The 17,256-nt window shown below is 47.6% G+C and overlaps 2 protein-coding genes across 2 annotated transcripts; one reads left to right on the forward strand and one right to left on the reverse strand.

Annotated features, from left to right (window-relative positions):
- Window positions 1-828: 828 nt before the first annotated feature.
- LOC144736589 (zona pellucida sperm-binding protein 4-like) lies at window positions 829-9,554 on the reverse strand. The gene is made up of 13 exons (XM_078619152.1): window positions 9,412-9,554; window positions 8,947-9,020; window positions 8,002-8,091; window positions 7,060-7,181; window positions 5,447-5,561; window positions 4,701-4,835; window positions 4,340-4,518; window positions 3,915-4,012; window positions 3,379-3,506; window positions 2,274-2,463; window positions 1,671-1,806; window positions 1,434-1,527; window positions 829-1,157 (listed from the first exon to the last, which is right to left on the reverse strand). The coding sequence occupies exons 1-13, from the start codon at window positions 9,462-9,464 to the stop codon at window positions 898-900; spliced, it is 1,674 nt and encodes a 557-aa protein (XP_078475278.1). The 5' UTR covers window positions 9,465-9,554; the 3' UTR covers window positions 829-897.
- A 157-nt stretch (window positions 9,555-9,711) lies between these two features.
- Window positions 9,712-15,974, forward strand: LOC144736590 (zona pellucida sperm-binding protein 3-like). The gene is made up of 10 exons (XM_078619153.1): window positions 9,712-9,865; window positions 10,354-10,565; window positions 11,000-11,116; window positions 11,691-11,790; window positions 12,490-12,667; window positions 13,282-13,417; window positions 13,515-13,609; window positions 14,357-14,451; window positions 14,819-14,947; window positions 15,797-15,974. The coding sequence occupies exons 1-10, from the start codon at window positions 9,811-9,813 to the stop codon at window positions 15,925-15,927; spliced, it is 1,248 nt and encodes a 415-aa protein (XP_078475279.1). The 5' UTR covers window positions 9,712-9,810; the 3' UTR covers window positions 15,928-15,974.
- Window positions 15,975-17,256: the final 1,282 nt, after the last annotated feature.

The following is a 17,256-nucleotide window of genomic DNA, read 5'->3' on the forward strand; positions in this document are numbered from 1 at the left end:
CGATCTTGCTCTTCTTAGCGTTGAAAGAAAAACATTGGAAAAAACAGATTTTGATTACGTGATTGACCAGTTTGCGACAGTGAAAGCAAGAAAAATTAATATTTTGTAGACTGTCAACCAGTCTACGACAGTGACCAAGTGAGCCATATATATTCTTCTTTAAATACAATGTTTCATTAAAATTAAATTGTTATTCCGTATTCGATGTAATAGGAAAATGTGATTAAATGGGGGGGGGGGGGGGCGCCAATTGCGCAAAATATCCTAGCTACGCCTCTGGTGGTCATGCCCAAGGAGTTAAACGTTGATGAACCGAGGAGGCAGAGTTTATCCAGCATTCACCCCAATGCAGATAGACGGATGCGTCACCGCTTCAGAACCCAGGGATCTGAAACAAGCCACTTGTGTACAAGGCCACAAACAATGTCTAGTCAAGCCTCCATCAGCGTTGGTTGTCTTTTTCAGGGGCAGAGCACTTTTGACAATGTAGACATGTGCGTTGTAATGCTACAACCAAGGTCAACTCATTCTTGATGTTCATTTGAAATAGTTTGTTAGTGTGACAGAAAAAAATTGTCTCTGGACCATAATGTCCACATTTGCGTGTTTGGGGAAAAAGGATTCATTAGGTCATAAATTAAAGAAACCTGGATTCAGATTCTTTAAGCATGGCAAGGTGCTCTTGTTTGAAGCCAAAGGCCTAAACCTTGGTACACGTTGCTGCTATCGAGGGACTTTCCTTGGGGAAGAAACGTGGCCAAATGCAGCACTAACACTGCCTACATATTGCACACACACAATCCTCGTGAAAGGTCAGAACAGAAGTAGCGAATTTAAGAAATTTATTTTTGGCAATGGTCAGCAAGACATGCAAGTGCCAGCAATCACAAGTAGTCATCAATAGCCACTCCCATCGAGCGCCACAGCCCGGCTCCTGTGCCTCCTGACGGCAATGGCAGCAGACAGGAGAGCAATGACGGCTGTGGCAATGACGAGGAGAAAGGACAGAGTCCCAGCCGAGGCCCACGATGAGGAGGGAGCCTCCAGCAACAGCAGAGCAGCGTCGTTAACAGGAGCTTCTTCAAAGAGCACGGGGCCCTGCAGTGACACCACGTGCTTTCCTACCACGCTGGAAGTGTCAGAGATGGCGTTGCGCTCTGGAACAACAGAAATCGGTTGATGACAACTGGCCCATACGAAAGGACAACATATGCGGCAGGTCAAGTTACCCAGAAAATCAAACGAGAAGGTAATTGTGGCATGCCACGGGTTGTGAAACCAGCCTGCAAAGGTCACAGCAAATGCACTCCAAATATAAACGATAACATAGCAACATTAAAACCCCTTCGTCCTCTTGAAAAATCGTTACTCTGCGAGGCTTTTCTGGGTAAACAAGCACAAAATATTCAATAGGTCGCGGTGGTGCTGCTCACTGTAGAGCCTGGTCTGTCCACACTGCCGATTGCACTCGGTGAGGAAGTTGGGGCTGGAGCTGTCGCACACCACGATAGAGCAGTGCAGGTAAACCTGTGGCAGACAGAATGCATCGCTCCGGTAAGTAAAGGTTTCCATGTTTTTAGGTAGTCCTTTTGCCCTCCAGTTGTACACAGTACACGTCATCCTTCCATGGTGGCCTGGTTTTCAATGGATGAAAAGAATCGGGCACTCACGAGGTCACGGGTGGTGCTGCGGTCAGAGTTCATGAAGGCGAAGGCCTGGAGTGCCAGACGCTTGTAGTGAGAAGGCAGTGGCAGGTCAGCAACACCAGGGAAGAACACACTGCAACAAGGAGACTGCACGGGGCAGCTGCACAAGAAAAAGTGCCGTTTACCCTCAATTCAAAGAAGATTGAATGCACGCATTTTTATTTAAATCTTTCACGCAAGGATGAAGGGCAGCTTTAGTCAAGACATGCTCACGACTAGCAAGGCAGCCCAAATGCCAATATTCAGTGCATCGGTGCAATGCAACCATCACTGCATGTAGTCGGGCCTTGTACAAATCACCAGCTCTGGGAGGCAAAGGGTGGCTGTGTTAACATCCAGAACCAAAGGAGCAGTGGCCATCGACATTTGGGGATGGCACTGCAATCTTGCTTAGACGCCAGTACTTGATAGTCACCATTACACGAACCGTTGTCATTAACAAGGGGACGTAATTAGCACAACTCTGCTTACGTGGGGGAAGAAAAAGAGACAACCAATGCCTCAAAAACCAGGTTGCCTCTGCAGGCCCTGCTGTGGCAGAGAGAGCACTACCCCGCCCAGCCTCACCCATCCACCACAAGCTTCCACTGCGTGGGGTCGGTGGCATCTGTCGTGGGCGTGGCCCAGCAGTCCTTCAGGAAGAGCACCAGCGTGGGGTCAGAGCGGTGCAGCAGTGACGCCTGCACGTAGAGCGGCGTTCCCAGAAGCGTTACCAGCGGGTACTGCCAGGGCTGGTACGGCGTGGTGTAGGAGTTGTCTGGCAGCGTTCAGACATGGTTCACAAGGCATGTGGATTAGTGGTGTATAGGACCTGTTTAGAGCACATTGGACAAGGTAAAGCACAAAACCCCTAAAACGTGCGCATTACTGTTGAATTGAACTAGTGCACATCTCAACATGTTCCTGGCATAAAAATCGTGGTTTATATTTTAGTTGTATTTTCAGAATACAATTCTGTGACCCTCATCTACATACAACGGCATCTCTAAATGTCTGTAGATGATGCTGTAAGGGGGCACCATTTCACACGGAGGGACGGGAATCGGGTGCTAACAGTTGGCCAAGTTCTAGTCCCATTTTTAGCCAATTGGTAACCAATGAAGCTATTGATAACAATTCGTTCAAGCAAATGTGATCCAACAAATGAGGCTAAGAAAGCCAGTCCAATTTTCCTGTAAACAATGCCCTCAAGGAGACCGTTTTGATTGATAGGGGCATTGTCATCCCATTCAATGTCAGCCCCACACCAACATGGTTTCAAGCTAATAGCTGCTAGATTCAAAACCTCAGCAGAAATTAGCATTTGAAGTTATACGTCGTACCATGGAGAATGTGAACGTCGTTCTAGTTCCCTCATGGCTAATTATGAACTCTGTTGGCAGGTTCACAACACTGGCAGCACAGCCTAGCACGTCATCCGTTTGCAGTTCAAGTCCAGCAGCCATGCCGATTAATGCATTCAAAAATGGCATGCAGCCTGCAATCAGTGGAAATTAAAGCAGGGTTGAGCTCCTAGCCGAGCAATGGCTAAAATAATCATGACTTTCAGCTGGCTTCGAGTCAGAGCTAATACAGACCCAAGTCTTCCCTGGGTAGAGCGACATCAACCCGTGTTCAAGGTGGCATTTGTCCATTTAGAGCTGCACAGGGTGTCGGAGAGAGCAGTACTCACCAGTGAAGACCTGGAGCAGCAGGGAGAGGGGCCCAGTGGCCGTGGCTGGAGGTGGCGGTGGCAGAGTGCTCACCTGCACTCGAAGCTGCAGGTCTCCACTTCCAAGGAAGCGGCATTGAAGAACCATCCTGGTAAAAACACACACCACCAGCCAAAAGGCATGCACAATGCCCTCACGGCAGCAATAGATTGCAGGAGCGACACAGCAGACCGATAGGGTGTTTTGCAGATGTACCAGTGAAGGGACCCCCACCTTGGTTAATACCGTGTTTACATTAGCCATGAACCATATTCCTACTACAAGATGTTAAAGATCCTGTGACGAGGAAAAGTCGCCCTTGTGCGTCGAATGTCCCAATTTAATAATTAAATCGTTGAATATGGAAGCACAGCTTGGTCACGGTTCTGCTGGCATATGCTGCAAATATTTAATGTCGCAGGGACAGTGGCCATTAATGTGGGTGGGTCTCCTCTGCAAGACTCATGCTTGACACTCATGAGCACAGCACTTGCAGAGGGGTGGTGGCAGTGCTTACTTGTATGTGGATGATTTGGTGATGGCGACGCTTCCATCAACGCAGAGCTCCCGCTTGGAGACCAACAGCAACTCGTACACGAGCTCCTGCCCACTCCACTGGACACACCACAAAGTAGTTGACACAAAACGATAATGCCAGAGTGATCAAGTAGAAGAATGATAAGTGGTACTGGCCAGGAGTCCAAATTTCTCACAATTAGCTACAAATTATATTAGAATCCCCCTAAAGTCTGCTTTGGCACTCGATTCATTTGAAACTCAATCATAAAGTGACCCTGTTGTTCTTCATCAACGCGTGCATGATTGTACTCTGCACATCAAGGAGTTGTGCATCGTGAAGGGTCTCGATGCAGCACTTCAACAAGGTCAAACAACAACCATCAGGATGGGGGCAGGGCAAAGCAGAGTCCAGGAGCCCATTACCTGGACAGTGGCACCACACGCTGCCATGGGTACGTCAAAGACTGCAAGGTCTGCAGACACCAGCACGGGGCTGCACTGCGCACTGCTACCGCCAGTCAGGTGCACGGTGCTCAGGTCCAGCGGCGGAGACGTTAGGTTCCGAGACACGGGCACCACAAAGCGCCCATCTGTGGTGCACACTGGGTGGAGCATGGCGGGAGGGTATGGTGAATCACGAAAGATGCCCCATGTAGACCGTGGTGATGGAACAAATCCAGGGAACCAGCACAGCAGGATGCTACTGTGCCAACATAGAACCTCAAAGCAGGAGCCTAGTTTAGGTAGTGAATGATGGAACCTCTGTTTTGAGTCAGCTACGTACCAGCTTCACTGTAGAAGCAGCGGCGTAGAGTGGGGTCGTAGCAGCAGCCACTCTGTGCACAGACGTCCGCGCTCAGGACACTCTGCACAGAGTTGCATGGGAAGTTCCTGTTCTGACCAGAGCACGTGGCGATCTCTAATAGCAGCAGGAGCACAACAGGTCATCGTACAAAACCCCACACGTACTTAATATAAAACGGCATCGTTTGAGCCACGTATGTTAAGGAGTGTTACTTGGCACATGACCAAATCACCCGGGCAATGCACGAAATCTCAGAAGCGGAGCAGGGTTGAGTGTACAGCAAAGATGGGCGAAAACGTTGCTCACTGGCTGCAAAAGGCTCTGGCAGTGCAGCACAATTTGTTGCATTGAAGGTTAGTGCCACTCAACCGCGGCCAACAAGGAGCAGCGTGGTGAAGCATGGTCAAATTAACCCTCACGACCCAGGGCAGCACCAACCAGCAGTGGATTAGGAAAACGCGTTTTTATGGTGCAACTATTGCAATCAGCCATTGGGGGAAAGTGCATCGGAAAAGGATTCAAGCTGCAAGTTTGTCCAGTAAAAGCCAAGGGCATGAAACGCATCTGCAGGAAATGCAAGTGCATTATTGCAAGAGCACCAGGAGAGATGATCTAGGTCGAAACAAAAAGGCAGCTGTTGACCCAGCAGACCCATTCTATAGCACCAAGTCACAGGTAGTGCAGTCTGTGGGTCAGATTAGCAGAGTCAAATCAATGGTACTCACCTCCAGCCCTCGCCGATCTTAGGTTCTCAGGGCAGTCGATGGTGAAAGCCCAGACGAGTCCATTCAGCCCCTGCCGCATCTCCTGCAGCTCCACCTGGATCTTCCTCCTGCCGTCCTGGTGAAATCAGCAGTCCTGAACATCAGACTCGGGGCCAGTGCTCCAGGAAGGCTTAAACAAATCAGTAGATTTAGTGCATTCGACATTGTTGGGCGAGGCCAGGTTAATGACAAGTAAAACTGTCAAATGGGAAACCCGCCACCACCTACCACCCAAATTAAGGCAGGTAGACCGCACGTGGGGGGGGGGGGGGGGGTTGCATTCCTGGGTCCGAAATCACTTTCCCAGGTTAACCCTTGTTATTGTACAAACGGATGCTGCGCCGCGCCGAGTGTAATACAGTTTCCATATTCAGCTTGCCACAAAACCGCCAATACTCTTCCCACACACATAGCGCTCACAAATTACCAGAGGTGGGACAAAGTCATTGTTATGCAAGTCCAAGTCGAGTCGCAAGTCAAATTCATGACTCGAGTCCACACCTCTGCAAATTACCACCCTTCACAAGACTTTCATGGCTTCTGCAAGCAAACCTCAAGTAGTGCACATTTCTGGCACAAAGCTCGTATGTTGGTTAGGTCTGCCACTTTCATTTTGCTGTTGTAGATCATACATGTCCAAGTAAGCCCCGTGTGCAGTATTTTCTTACATCTACGTTGGTCTCTTAGAGGCCAGCTTGGATAGTGACCTTCTGTAGCAATATATAGTGCCGTTGATTCTATACCAAGCATCAAACTGCTCCGATTCCCTTCTTTGCATTGAATAGTATCGCGAATGCTGCATCCATTAGCAGGCGTGAAATACATCAACTGAAAGCTTGTTTTGCCGTGTATTTTGTGTGATGTAAACACCAGTTAACCGTTCAAACATTGCCTCTATTAAGGTGACCACTTTGGTGACATGGACGTCTAGATGGCGTCCATGTCAAAATCCTTTACCGTAAAGCACCAGAATAGAACATTTATGCTAGAGATAAGACGGAGACTAAAGACAAAAAAGCAATGCAATGAGGCAAGGCCATGGGGCTAGAAAGGATACTTAGGATTGGTTTAAAGAGTAATGTAGCGACATGGCATACTACAATGAACAAGAGCACAAATGGCAAGTGCAAACCAAGGTAAATCAGATAAGACAAAGATGGCAAGATCTTGATAAGACATATGGAATGAGCATTGCATCGATTGTCCAGGGATACCAGTCAAGAGAAGGAGCTGCTGTATAAACTAGAATTAAAGACTCTACCACCAAGAGATGATCGAAATATCATTGTAGGAATAAATTGAAAAAGCAATGCAAACAATCTGAAAACAAATTCCAAAGTGGACGGCATGAGCTAAAAAAAAAAAAATCTTGGAAGGAACTTAAAAATAAATGCACGAGCTAAGCAAACGTGGATGGGAAAATGCCAGAGTAGACAAAATCAAATTAGATTCTGGCCAGACCACATCTGTGGGCACGTGATGGCCGATCGGTTATGGATTGCGAAACATCAATTTCGCTACTACCACAGCAGTCCCAGCATCGACGCAAGTCACAACGGTCTCCTCGTGTTCACCTCCACGCGCACGTGGCAGGCATCACCAGCAGCGGTGAAGTGCAGCGCAGCACCGTCCCTCGCGATGGAGAAGCCGCAGTCCCCCGGCGCAGACTCCACATCCACGGCTTCATTCCGCACCGCTGGAGACAAATACAAAGTAAAAAAAACCTGCATTTGGATGGATTACGCACCACAAGTTTATGTGGGCAGCGTGACTGTGGAGAACAACAAAGTATGGTGTCAGTGTGAACGCGAATAGGAAATCTCCACAGTACCAGGAACGTCTCTAGGACACATGAGCTTCAATACACTGTTGGAATTACGGTACTCCCAAACCTGCACAACGATCTCGTCTAATAGTTGCTAGTGAATAAGGCTGCGTGTTGGATTTAGTGACAAGATCTCCCAAGTCGTCAACGGAGGACTCGTGGGAAATGCAGACAATGCGAGGAGAGAACCAAAGTCTGACATGAGTCACCAGGTTCAGTTTACAATGGAAGTCATGACCTTGCATGAAATGTTCCAACTAATGGGAGAGCGCATTGTGCAGGCAATCAAGAGGTGGTATTGATTAATAAGGGATTCAACCGTCTAGTAAACACACGCAGTTATCCTATGGAAGAATAAGATTTGATTATCGTCGTCTGCTGTATTAGACTAGTGGAAATGAACCCCGACGCCAATACAGTATCATGCTTTGAATCCCAGATAAAAGTTTCCATCGTTCATGCGAATTACATGCCACACAGCATTAACCAAAAAACCTAAAATCGACACCGAATAAGAGAAAATGAGAGATTAGTGCACATTGAAAGCGAAGCAGTTGGGACCAAACTGGCCAGAGAATTTCATCTCGAATCAATTTGATAGCATCTATGAGAAGCGTCATATATTCAATCATACAATGGATCAAGATGTCAATTATGTCATCACGATTTAAGTGAAAGCTCGTGGACTCACTCCGTACAAAGACACGGTAGTCACTGTGGGAGGGGCTGCTCCATCCCACAGAAAAACCAAGGGTGGAGGTGATGCATTGCTTCAGCAGACCTGGGGGAGGCAGTTCAGAAGTTGTGACGTCAACATCAACTACACCTTATGGAGCAATTAAAAAACAGCCCGCGACGGTTGCTGGGAGGGCGCACATCAGTCCCTTCACTTTTCTGTGCACACATGTAAGGTGTTGTGTGTTGTTCTTATTTGGCGCAAATTCAAAAGGCACGTGCACGACTGGACAGTATGAACCTCACACCAGGGATCGTCAGCCTGCAGTTTCGACGCAGCTGGTTGCAACATGATATTTTGGTAGTAGACCCCTGCATTAGACTCTTGAAATTGTAGTAGAAAGTTGCCAAGGTAGAGCCTGATATGCAAATTATCAACGCGAGTGCACAGTTCGTTGTTACTATAATGGAAAGGAACAAGGTCATGATGATTTTGCACGCGTGTGTTACGTATAGTCGTGCACAGTCAAATGTTGTACAAGTCACTATTTTAAGTAAAGTTGCAAGGGCCGTGCCAATCAGTCACCAGCCATATTTTTCGAAAGCGTTATTATCGTAAAAAGGAACGTGCAAGGGAGAGTTAATGTCCCCGAACGCCCCCTTTTCCATGCGCTGGAGGATTATTAATTAACCACGTGCCGGCCTATGCCCGACGGCAGCCATCACGTCGCGTCACGTGACCGCTCCAACGGCAGGCGCACAACAAATTCACCCCCCTCCACCTCGTCCAGGCAGCGCTCTTGTTGGCAACTCGTGTCGCCGGTAACGCTTTACCAGTTCACCGAGAGACGCCGCCATTATAGTCTTGTGCATGGCGGTGTCCAGACACACGATAGCGGTATTGAGAGAATGCGCGATGTGGTTGTCATGTGGCGATAACAGCAGCAGCAGCGCCCCCTACCACTCGGCTCCCCCAGCGTCCGCGGTCCCAGCGACTGTCGAAGCCTCGCGTGGACGGAGCCCAGGCAGAGGAAGCTGCGGGAAGTACGAGACACGTGACCGCCAAGACGAGAGAACGCAGGGGGAGGAGAGAGAGGCAAACACCGCAACCCCCCCACAAAAAAAGAAGTGGCCCTGCAGCGATTTTAGGAAGGGCCTATTCAAGGCCAGCACGGTGCACGAAGGAGTTGGTGTAAACAGCGCCCCGCAAAGCCACCTTTGGAACCCCTACCACCCACAATGGGGCAAGCGAGACATTTCAGGACCGCATTTCCACATTTTTATCTCAATGCATTTCTCCATGCAGGCCAGTTAGCCAAAGCGATATGGAAACGCCCTTTCTTACAAACGTACACAAGACTTCATTATCCAGAGCTGTTGAGGAACATCCCTGAACACCACTCAGCACGCCCCTCCGCCTCCTCACCTGGTCAGGAGCAGGAGAAGAACTCGCAGAGCCGCCATCGTAAAACAAATCATCGGCTGCGTCGCTTCCGTTAGGCCATGGACCCATTTTATATGGAGAGCCCTCAGCGATCCCGATCCAGATTGGATCAGATCCACCCACGCATTGTCTAATCAGCGAGATTTTATCAGAGCAGATCGAGTCACTCATTGTCTCATCAGTAGAGGTTTGCTCGATCTCGGCGCACGTGCATGGATAGGAGCTGCACCGCAAATCACGCGGCACGTACGCAGGAGGAGTTCATTGGCTCATTACTGAAACTGAATGAGGCCGCGCGCAGATAAAAGCCCCGAGTCGGGACAGTAGCTGCGTTGGCTCTGCTGGTGCCGTGCTAAGTCTCCGTTTTTTGTTGTACTTGCGATGGAGATCACGAGGGCTTTGTTTTCGGTCCTGGGGTTGTTATGTCTTGCCTCTGGTGAGTGGAGTTTGGTCGAAAGATTATTTTACAAACGTGTTTATTCGTCGTGTAATGTAACTGCCGTGTTTACTAATGTGAACACCATAATATACACGTACTAACGATGGGTTTGGTAGTGTGGCGTGGTGGTTAATTCACTGTTCTATATACCTGAACACGAATTTGCGTCCTGGTAATGTTAACATTGGCGAGATGTGTCTAGACCTGGGGCTTTGCCCTAATTCAGCCCGTACTGATCTGTATGGTCAAACTGACGACCGCAATGTGCGAGACTTGATCCAGTAGTAGATTGCCAAAACGTATTCTTAACCTGTCGTGACGCGTATATACATTCATTGAGGTGCTACTGGGGAATTCGAACTCTCTTGTATTAGCAGCTCCGTGTGGATGATTGACTCGAGGCTCTGAGACTTTCTACGGCTTCACTGACCACATGTGTCACTGTTTGGGTAACTCTAGCGTCTCCTCCCGTGCTGCACTTCCAGCTGCAGTGGCCACCTCCGCCACGGTGAGTGTGGTGTGTGACGAGGCGACGCTCACGTTGACCGTGAGCAGGGACCTGTTCGGCACGGGTCACCTGGCCCAGGCGAGTGACCTGTCCCTGGGAGTACCAGCCTGCCCCGTCACTGGGAGCGACGCCCTTGCTGGGACGGTGACCTTCCTCTACGCACTGCAAAGCTGTGGCAGCAGCCTCCAGGTAACTGGCTGCTAATGCTGCTGTAACATAATCTGCGCAATCCAACTGCTTTATGTTTTTGCCGAGTATAGGTGCAGAAGAATTACAATTCCGCATTCGAGTCAAGCCAGACTTCTTCAATAACAGCGGGGTGTATCGCTTTGAAATCCCCTTGGTATTTGTAGATCGGTCATTGCATTATTATGTTAAAGTCCGTTCTGGTTGACCAGTCGTACATTAGAGCGTTTTTATTCTTCCATAATACATTGGGAATCTGCATTTGCCATGGTTTGTGTGGGTGTTTTTTTTATGGGTGACATGAGCTAGGTGAATTATTTAAACCAAGGAACAGCTGCATTGGGTCTTTCACCAAGGTGTTTGAGCTTTTTTATTATTATTATTATTCCGCTAGTATTGCAATGGGTAATAAATCCCACGTCTTCCTCCCTTCTTAGACGAGTGCAGAGCTGCTGTCTTACGAGAACTACCTCTACTACCGCCCCACGTCCAACACGGGCATTATCCGCACAAACTACGTCGCCGTGCCGGTCGTTTGCCGCTATCCCAGGCGAGTTCACCAGCAGTCTCTTGTTGACATTTTCTTAATTTTGAAGTCCAGCTAAACTGTTTACAATTCTACCACTGTCTTTAAAAATTACGTGCCGTTGCGTGTGCTTTAGCTTTGCGAGGCCTGAATTGCAATAAAGCCAATGTCAGCGAGTTAATCCACCGATGGAAAGTCTCCCTGTGCTGCCTGTCGTGGGGCTTTTTAGTGGCAACTTTACTGATGGGTTCACATCAAACGCCTGTCATTGCCTGCCTCAAACATCCAGCCTTGCAAGTGTCCACGCCTGAAGTGGTGCATGCATTGCATACTGTGTGAACCACGGTTCCCTTAATTATACTCCATTCCCCCAAGTCGTCTACTTTACTCTTATTTGGTCTTCGTTGGATAAAAGTCTTGCAAGTTGCGATGTTTAATATACTCTGAAAATATGGTTCTGTATCTCTTCGCTTGTCTATTCGTTGTAAGATGTTAACGACATTGCAATACTAATCTGGTCACAAATTGGTGCAGTTGAGCATCACCCACCTCTGCTCTTTGTAGAGAATGTGTGCCTGATCTCTCTTCCTGACTGCAGGAAGGGGAACGTGTCCAGCAATGCCATCAAACCCACATGGATCCCGTTCAGCAGCGCCAAGGTTATGCAACAGCAGCTGAGCTTCACGCTGAGGCTCATGACCGGTCAGTGGTGATGTGAGGACGTTGATTGCCTATTATGCACATGGCTACTACCAGGATGGCAATTTAGACTACAACCCCTTCAAGATGTGTGCTTGGTATTGAAGAATAGGCCACATATATGCCCGAGGTCCCTAAACTTTATCTGAGGTTTAAGAATAGGGTTACCCCTTTTTTTCTGGCATCAAAACTGTGGTGTTTAGATGTTAAAACGCCAAACTGAGAACTTTTTTAGGAGGAATCTTGTCCACATTAACGACTAATTGTGGTCAGAATGCAAACAAAACAACTGATAATATATGCATTGTCTTTGAAATTGATTGGTCCACACCAGACGGCTTTCTGTCGAGACGAAAGACTGCCAGAAAGAAAGCCGTCTCTGGTTTCCTCCAAATGAGTTTCAAAGATGATGCATAGATTATCCGTTTTTTATTTGCACTCTGACCACAAATTTTGTGGTTAATGCAGACATTATTCATTTGTAAAACGTTTCAGTTTGCTGTTTTAGCATCTTAACACCTGTTGCCAGAAAAAGGGAAACCTATTCTCATTTTGGTACTGACAAAGGAGGTCCCATGATTTATCTTGGTTTCTTCCACAAGCAGTGGCGTGAGCAAGCACTTTCCTGGCTGTGCTTTTAGTCTGCACTCGGCCTTGGCAATTGTGTTTTGAAGTTGTCTAATTGTGTTTCCTTTTATAAAGACGACTGGAGTGTGGCGCGACCTTCCACCGTATACCAGCTGGGCCAGACTCTGCATGTCGAGGCGAGCGTGCAGACACTGAACCACGTTCCACTCCGGATCTTCGTGGTCAGCTGCTTTGCAACCCCCGTTCCGGACAGGAACTCTCCCCTCAGCTACCAGATAATTTCTAACTCTGGGTGAGATTTCTCTCTTAATTCCACCTAATGAATGTTCATGCTCCTTGTCTTTTAAGGTGGCATTCCACTGCTTGAGTATATAACAGAGCCTGACCTTGGAATGCCGCTGAATCTTGCTCTGATGGTTAAGCCTGACCAGGTGTATGGTTAATGATTTTTACTGGTAGGAACGAAGTGAACCAGCCTACAATAGATTAGTCCGTCCGTCCGATGTCCGATTAGGTGTAGCAACATCGCCCCCTACTGCAAACACTTGGCAGGACCCTACAAAAACCTTAACACTCTCTGAGGCTTTCCTGGCTAAACAAGTGTCATAATACATTATGTTTATATTCTTTGGTTATTAGTTCCTACCAGCCCACCCCGCAGGGACCTGTTATCATGTGGCGTCTGTCGGTACATTACTGATGAGAGATGTGGTCAATGTGCGTCATCGGTGACTGATTTGGTTTGCGAGTGGGAGGGGGAGCCCCTTGCCCCTTAAGAGGTGGGCTTGGTGCACCCTCTGTGCCGTATTATACAGTGGAAGAGGAGTACTACATCTCCTAGCGCTGGCTTTCTGCTGGCCTGCCCTATGTAAAGTCACGTGTCGTACATCTACGGTGCCTGTGCAGGTGTCTGGTGGATGGCAAAGTCTCGTATGATGCTCACCTTACTTCTGGGTTCCTGCTCCGGCAAAGTGACAACGTCCTTCGCTTCTTCATCGATTCCTTCCGCTTCCTTGCGACGTTGACCAACAATGGCGATCAGGTGATCTACTGTCATGCAGGCTTCTACAGAAACCACCTTTTAGCAACGTGGTAGGCAATGTTGTTGTGTAATAACCATCTTCCTCTTCTCGGTCCAGGTTTTCGTCTTCTGCCAGCTGAAGGTTGCAGATGTTGCTACATCTCCTACGGCTGTCAATAAAGCTTGCACCTACAGCCACTCGGCTGCATACAGGTTGGTCTGCTTCCTTGCATTGCCCAGCAATTTGTTTTTCAGTGTCTTCCATCCAATAGCTCAATCCATGCCTTGCATGTGGGCTACATATTATTGCATGCCTGTGTGCTTGACTAATATCCCTGAGAGCTGACTGGTTTCTAGCTGCAACTGGTATTACATTTCCTGTGCAGTCCCACGGGTCTTCTCTTGTTTGGATTCATTCAGGTGATTATTGGTCATAGCCTGCACTTGTCTTGAGTTTAGCAACAAGTGTAGCAGCCTGCAATCGACATCTGTCATTCGTTTGAGCTCCTTTTGAAAAATCTCAGCCTCGTAGCCAGAGTTCAAATCTCACTTGTGGCTAATGTCGGGAGCATCAACCGAGCCTCGCCTTCGTAGATTTTTTTTTTTTTCCTCAAGCTGATCACCAGGGCTGGTGTGTAACAACATTGGAAGTGGTCCTGGTCACAGACTTTCCCTTCATGCTACAAATACTTTCAGTACTTTCCTATAAGGCTCGGACTCTACAGGTCGGGTACTGTCATACAGTTAAACACAACTACGCCCAGAATTGTATTCCTGGCCACTGCTCTCATCGAGTGGTATTGTCGCTATCGGTCTGGTCGACCATGGTGCTGGCCAAATGGCACACTACTGTACGTTGCTTGCCCTGAACGGGTGCTCAATCGGCACTTTTCTCAAATGTGAACGGATACGAGTGAGCATTGCCTGTGTAACTACAGACGACGTTCGTGTGCAATGCAGGTGGGTCTCTGCTGATGGCTCGGACTCGGTGTGCAGCTGCTGCGAGTCCACGTGCCCCAGTGGAAGAAGGCGCAGGGAAGTGGCAGCAGTGACTGGTGAGTACAACCGTCGTATTCAGCCATTTTAGTCTTGTACAGAAAACCCTTGAATATGAAGGGAGTTACGTTCTTGGAAAGTGTCAGAAAAGCCAAACTGCGACATTCACTATGTAAGCCTTGCCTAAATAATGGTGTTAGGTATGTGCCAAGTAAACTAAATGGAAATAATTTCTATTTAAAGCTTTTGTGACTGCAGGGATTCCTATTCTTGTTTTTTTCGGTAAAGTCACGTAGAAGGGAAATAAAAAAATTAAACACTAAAATTCTCATGACGTTTGGATTGCAACACAAGCAATCATCATCAGTTGTGTATGGGCTTAAGCCTGGGCCTTCGCCACATTACTAATGTGGTCCTCTCACTCAGGACCGTCGTATGCGGTGGAAGATGTGATGCTGGGCCCCATCGTGATTGCCAAGCCCTTCTCAGATGGTGCCGAGCCAAGCAGCCCTGCAAAACGGCAGCAGCCACGGGTTTCTACATCTGCATCCAAAGGTAAAGCTACCAGATTCTTTCATGGCACATTTTTTCCAGTCTCGGTTAAAAGCTATTTCTCATACTTTGATACTGGCAAAAAGGTCCCATGATGCATCTGCTCGCCCAGGGATATAAATGCTCTGATGCATGGATTGTCGTTGTACTGTTTGCCTTTTGACGTTTTCTGGTTTGACTCGGACTAGCCCATGAAGAAGGTTGTCTCTGGTGTAGACCAATCCGTTTCAAAGATGATACCTATACAAAAGGAGCATGTTCACCAAAAGTACGTGTGGTTAATGCAGACTTAATTTAAAACCAGGACATCCATGAGGCAATGACGCTTTAAGGTTGACCTCTCATGGATTGGCAGTTTGTAATACTTAATCTCTATACGGAACTTTTTGCATTTTGGGGAGGAAGCAATTTGTTTTTCGAAGTCTGCATTCTTACTCCTTTGAAAGGGCCTATGACATCCAACTTCAACCCCCTTCCCCAATAAGTTGAAAAGGTACAAAACACGGATATTACAGCAGTGCCCTAAAAGGTATGACCAACAAATATTGCCATGATCCTCATGTGCTTTGGTCGTCAGATGTAAATGTTTAACATCTCAATTTGTTTAACATACCCAATATGATATTTGTGATTGTTTTTTAATAACATAAGATGTGACGTGCTGAACTAAACCCATCCACCAGTGTTAAATGGCGAACCTTGGTGAGTGACAAATTTGAACAGTACACCTTTCACACCTTGACCAAATACTTGGATGGGTCAAATGCCCCCACAACCTCCAGCATGTGGAAACCCTAGCTTTACGGCTCTGCAGTTACCCACCAGCCCTTTCTCTCAATTGTTATTTTACAGGTGCTGCTCCCGTCCTTGGTCTGGGAGTGGCTGCGCTGGTGATGGCTGTCGCAGCAAGCGCCACGGTGGCTTTGTTTGTTTCGAAGAGGCGTCACGCGACTCCTTCAAAGGGATTGCAAACGAGCTTCTGATCTTCAGTTGCTTTGCTCAAGTTGTGATAAATAAAACTGGTGCATTACTTCTTGTCTTGTGGGGTCTTTGCTTGGCGTTTCGAGCACTTTGTGTAACTACACCATAGCCCAGTTCATGAGGGTGAGCATGGAAACAATTGCGGTCTCCAATTCATGCGTGCCAGGACTAGTAGGATGTACCTAATAATAATGCAAATGTTTTTTTTTAAACCTTCCCAATTGTCCAAACTGGCAGTCATTGTTGTCCATGTACAATGGAGCAGTTGAACAATTTCAAGTAAGAAATCCATTCCTATGTCACTTTAATCTTCCATAAAAATGGCCCCAGAAGTTTTTAACCGTGGCAGTAATTGGGCATTGTTGGTACATTACAAAGACGGATAATGTGTCACAACCGTGCAAAAAATAGGAGCATTTAATACTGTACTTAAGCTGGTTGGAGTATTACATGTGGAAATTTGCTTCCAGAGTGCCCACAGCCTTAAATCAAAATATTACCGGTAGGAACAATTCCACACTGCCCACCAGGGATTGGTTATCTGTCTTGCATAGCCACGCCCTCGATTTGTATTTCATAGAGCGCTTCGGGCGGGCTTAGTACCACGTGATACGCCGCCCCACGTACCTTGCGCCGCGTGACACAGATCGCACGAATGCGTTATCCAACCAAGTTCCTATCTGCCCATTCCCAAGGAACTTGTTATTACAAATGTTATCAGTTCAGGACAATAACTTTATACCATGATATTTCAGGCGCTAGGTCACGTAGATGTTTCGTATGGTTTTTTTTTACTTAAAAGGAACATTCAAATCTCCCCGAAAAAAATATAGTACCGTTTCATGCGTCATGTCAGTTATTATGCAGGATTGAGCAAGTCCAGGAGAAATGGTCTTTACAGGTTGTCAGTCCTTCACACAGTTCGAGGAAGTTGAGGAGAAACGCCAAGGTAGAAGGGAGGAGGTCAATGATTTCCAGGCCGTGTTTGAGGCAAACGGTCTCCCTAACAGCCGAGTTTTCCAGGCAGATGGTTTAACACAGGTAGTTGTAGACCGGAGACTCTGGGCTATCAGCAAGTGTGGTGGTCATCAGAGGCGTAGCTAGGGGGGGGGGGCAGGGGGGTACATATGTCCCCGGGCGCCAAGGTAAAGTGGTGCCAAAATGAGGCTTGCAACGTTACATTATAACTTATTGCGGCGGGCGCGGCAGCCTGAAACTACTGCACAAATCTACACCTCAACCTAAAAGTTTATATATCCCGCCACACACAGCCTACATGTCATGTAATTACATTTTGGTACGCGCGCCTATTAAGAACTTACATGGAAGAA

The sequence above is a fragment of the Lampetra planeri genome, chromosome 61 (assembly GCF_965212315.1).
Source record: "Lampetra planeri chromosome 61, kcLamPlan1.2.h2, whole genome shotgun sequence".
Taxonomy (NCBI): Eukaryota; Metazoa; Chordata; class Hyperoartia; order Petromyzontiformes; family Petromyzontidae; genus Lampetra; species Lampetra planeri.

What these genes read in the sequence shown, in the direction of transcription:
- LOC144736589 (XM_078619152.1), bottom strand. Translation starts at nt 9,464, where the DNA reads ATGATTTGTTTTACGATGGCGGCTCTGCGAGTTCTTCTCCTGCTCCTG. An exon ending in GACGCTGGGGGAGCCGAGTG is followed by an intron (nt 8,092 to 8,946) that starts GTAGGGGGCGCT and finishes TGCCTCCCCCAG; the next exon opens with GTCTGCTGAAGCAATGCATC. An exon ending in GCTGCTCCAGGTCTTCACTG is followed by an intron (nt 2,464 to 3,378) that starts GTGAGTACTGCT and finishes GAACGCTGCCAG; the next exon opens with ACAACTCCTACACCACGCCG.
- LOC144736590 (XM_078619153.1), top strand. Translation starts at nt 9,811, where the DNA reads ATGGAGATCACGAGGGCTTTGTTTTCGGTCCTGGGGTTGTTATGTCTT. An exon ending in GTTGTTATGTCTTGCCTCTG is followed by an intron (nt 9,866 to 10,353) that starts GTGAGTGGAGTT and finishes CTGCACTTCCAG; the next exon opens with CTGCAGTGGCCACCTCCGCC. An exon ending in AGCCACTCGGCTGCATACAG is followed by an intron (nt 13,610 to 14,356) that starts GTTGGTCTGCTT and finishes TGTGCAATGCAG; the next exon opens with GTGGGTCTCTGCTGATGGCT.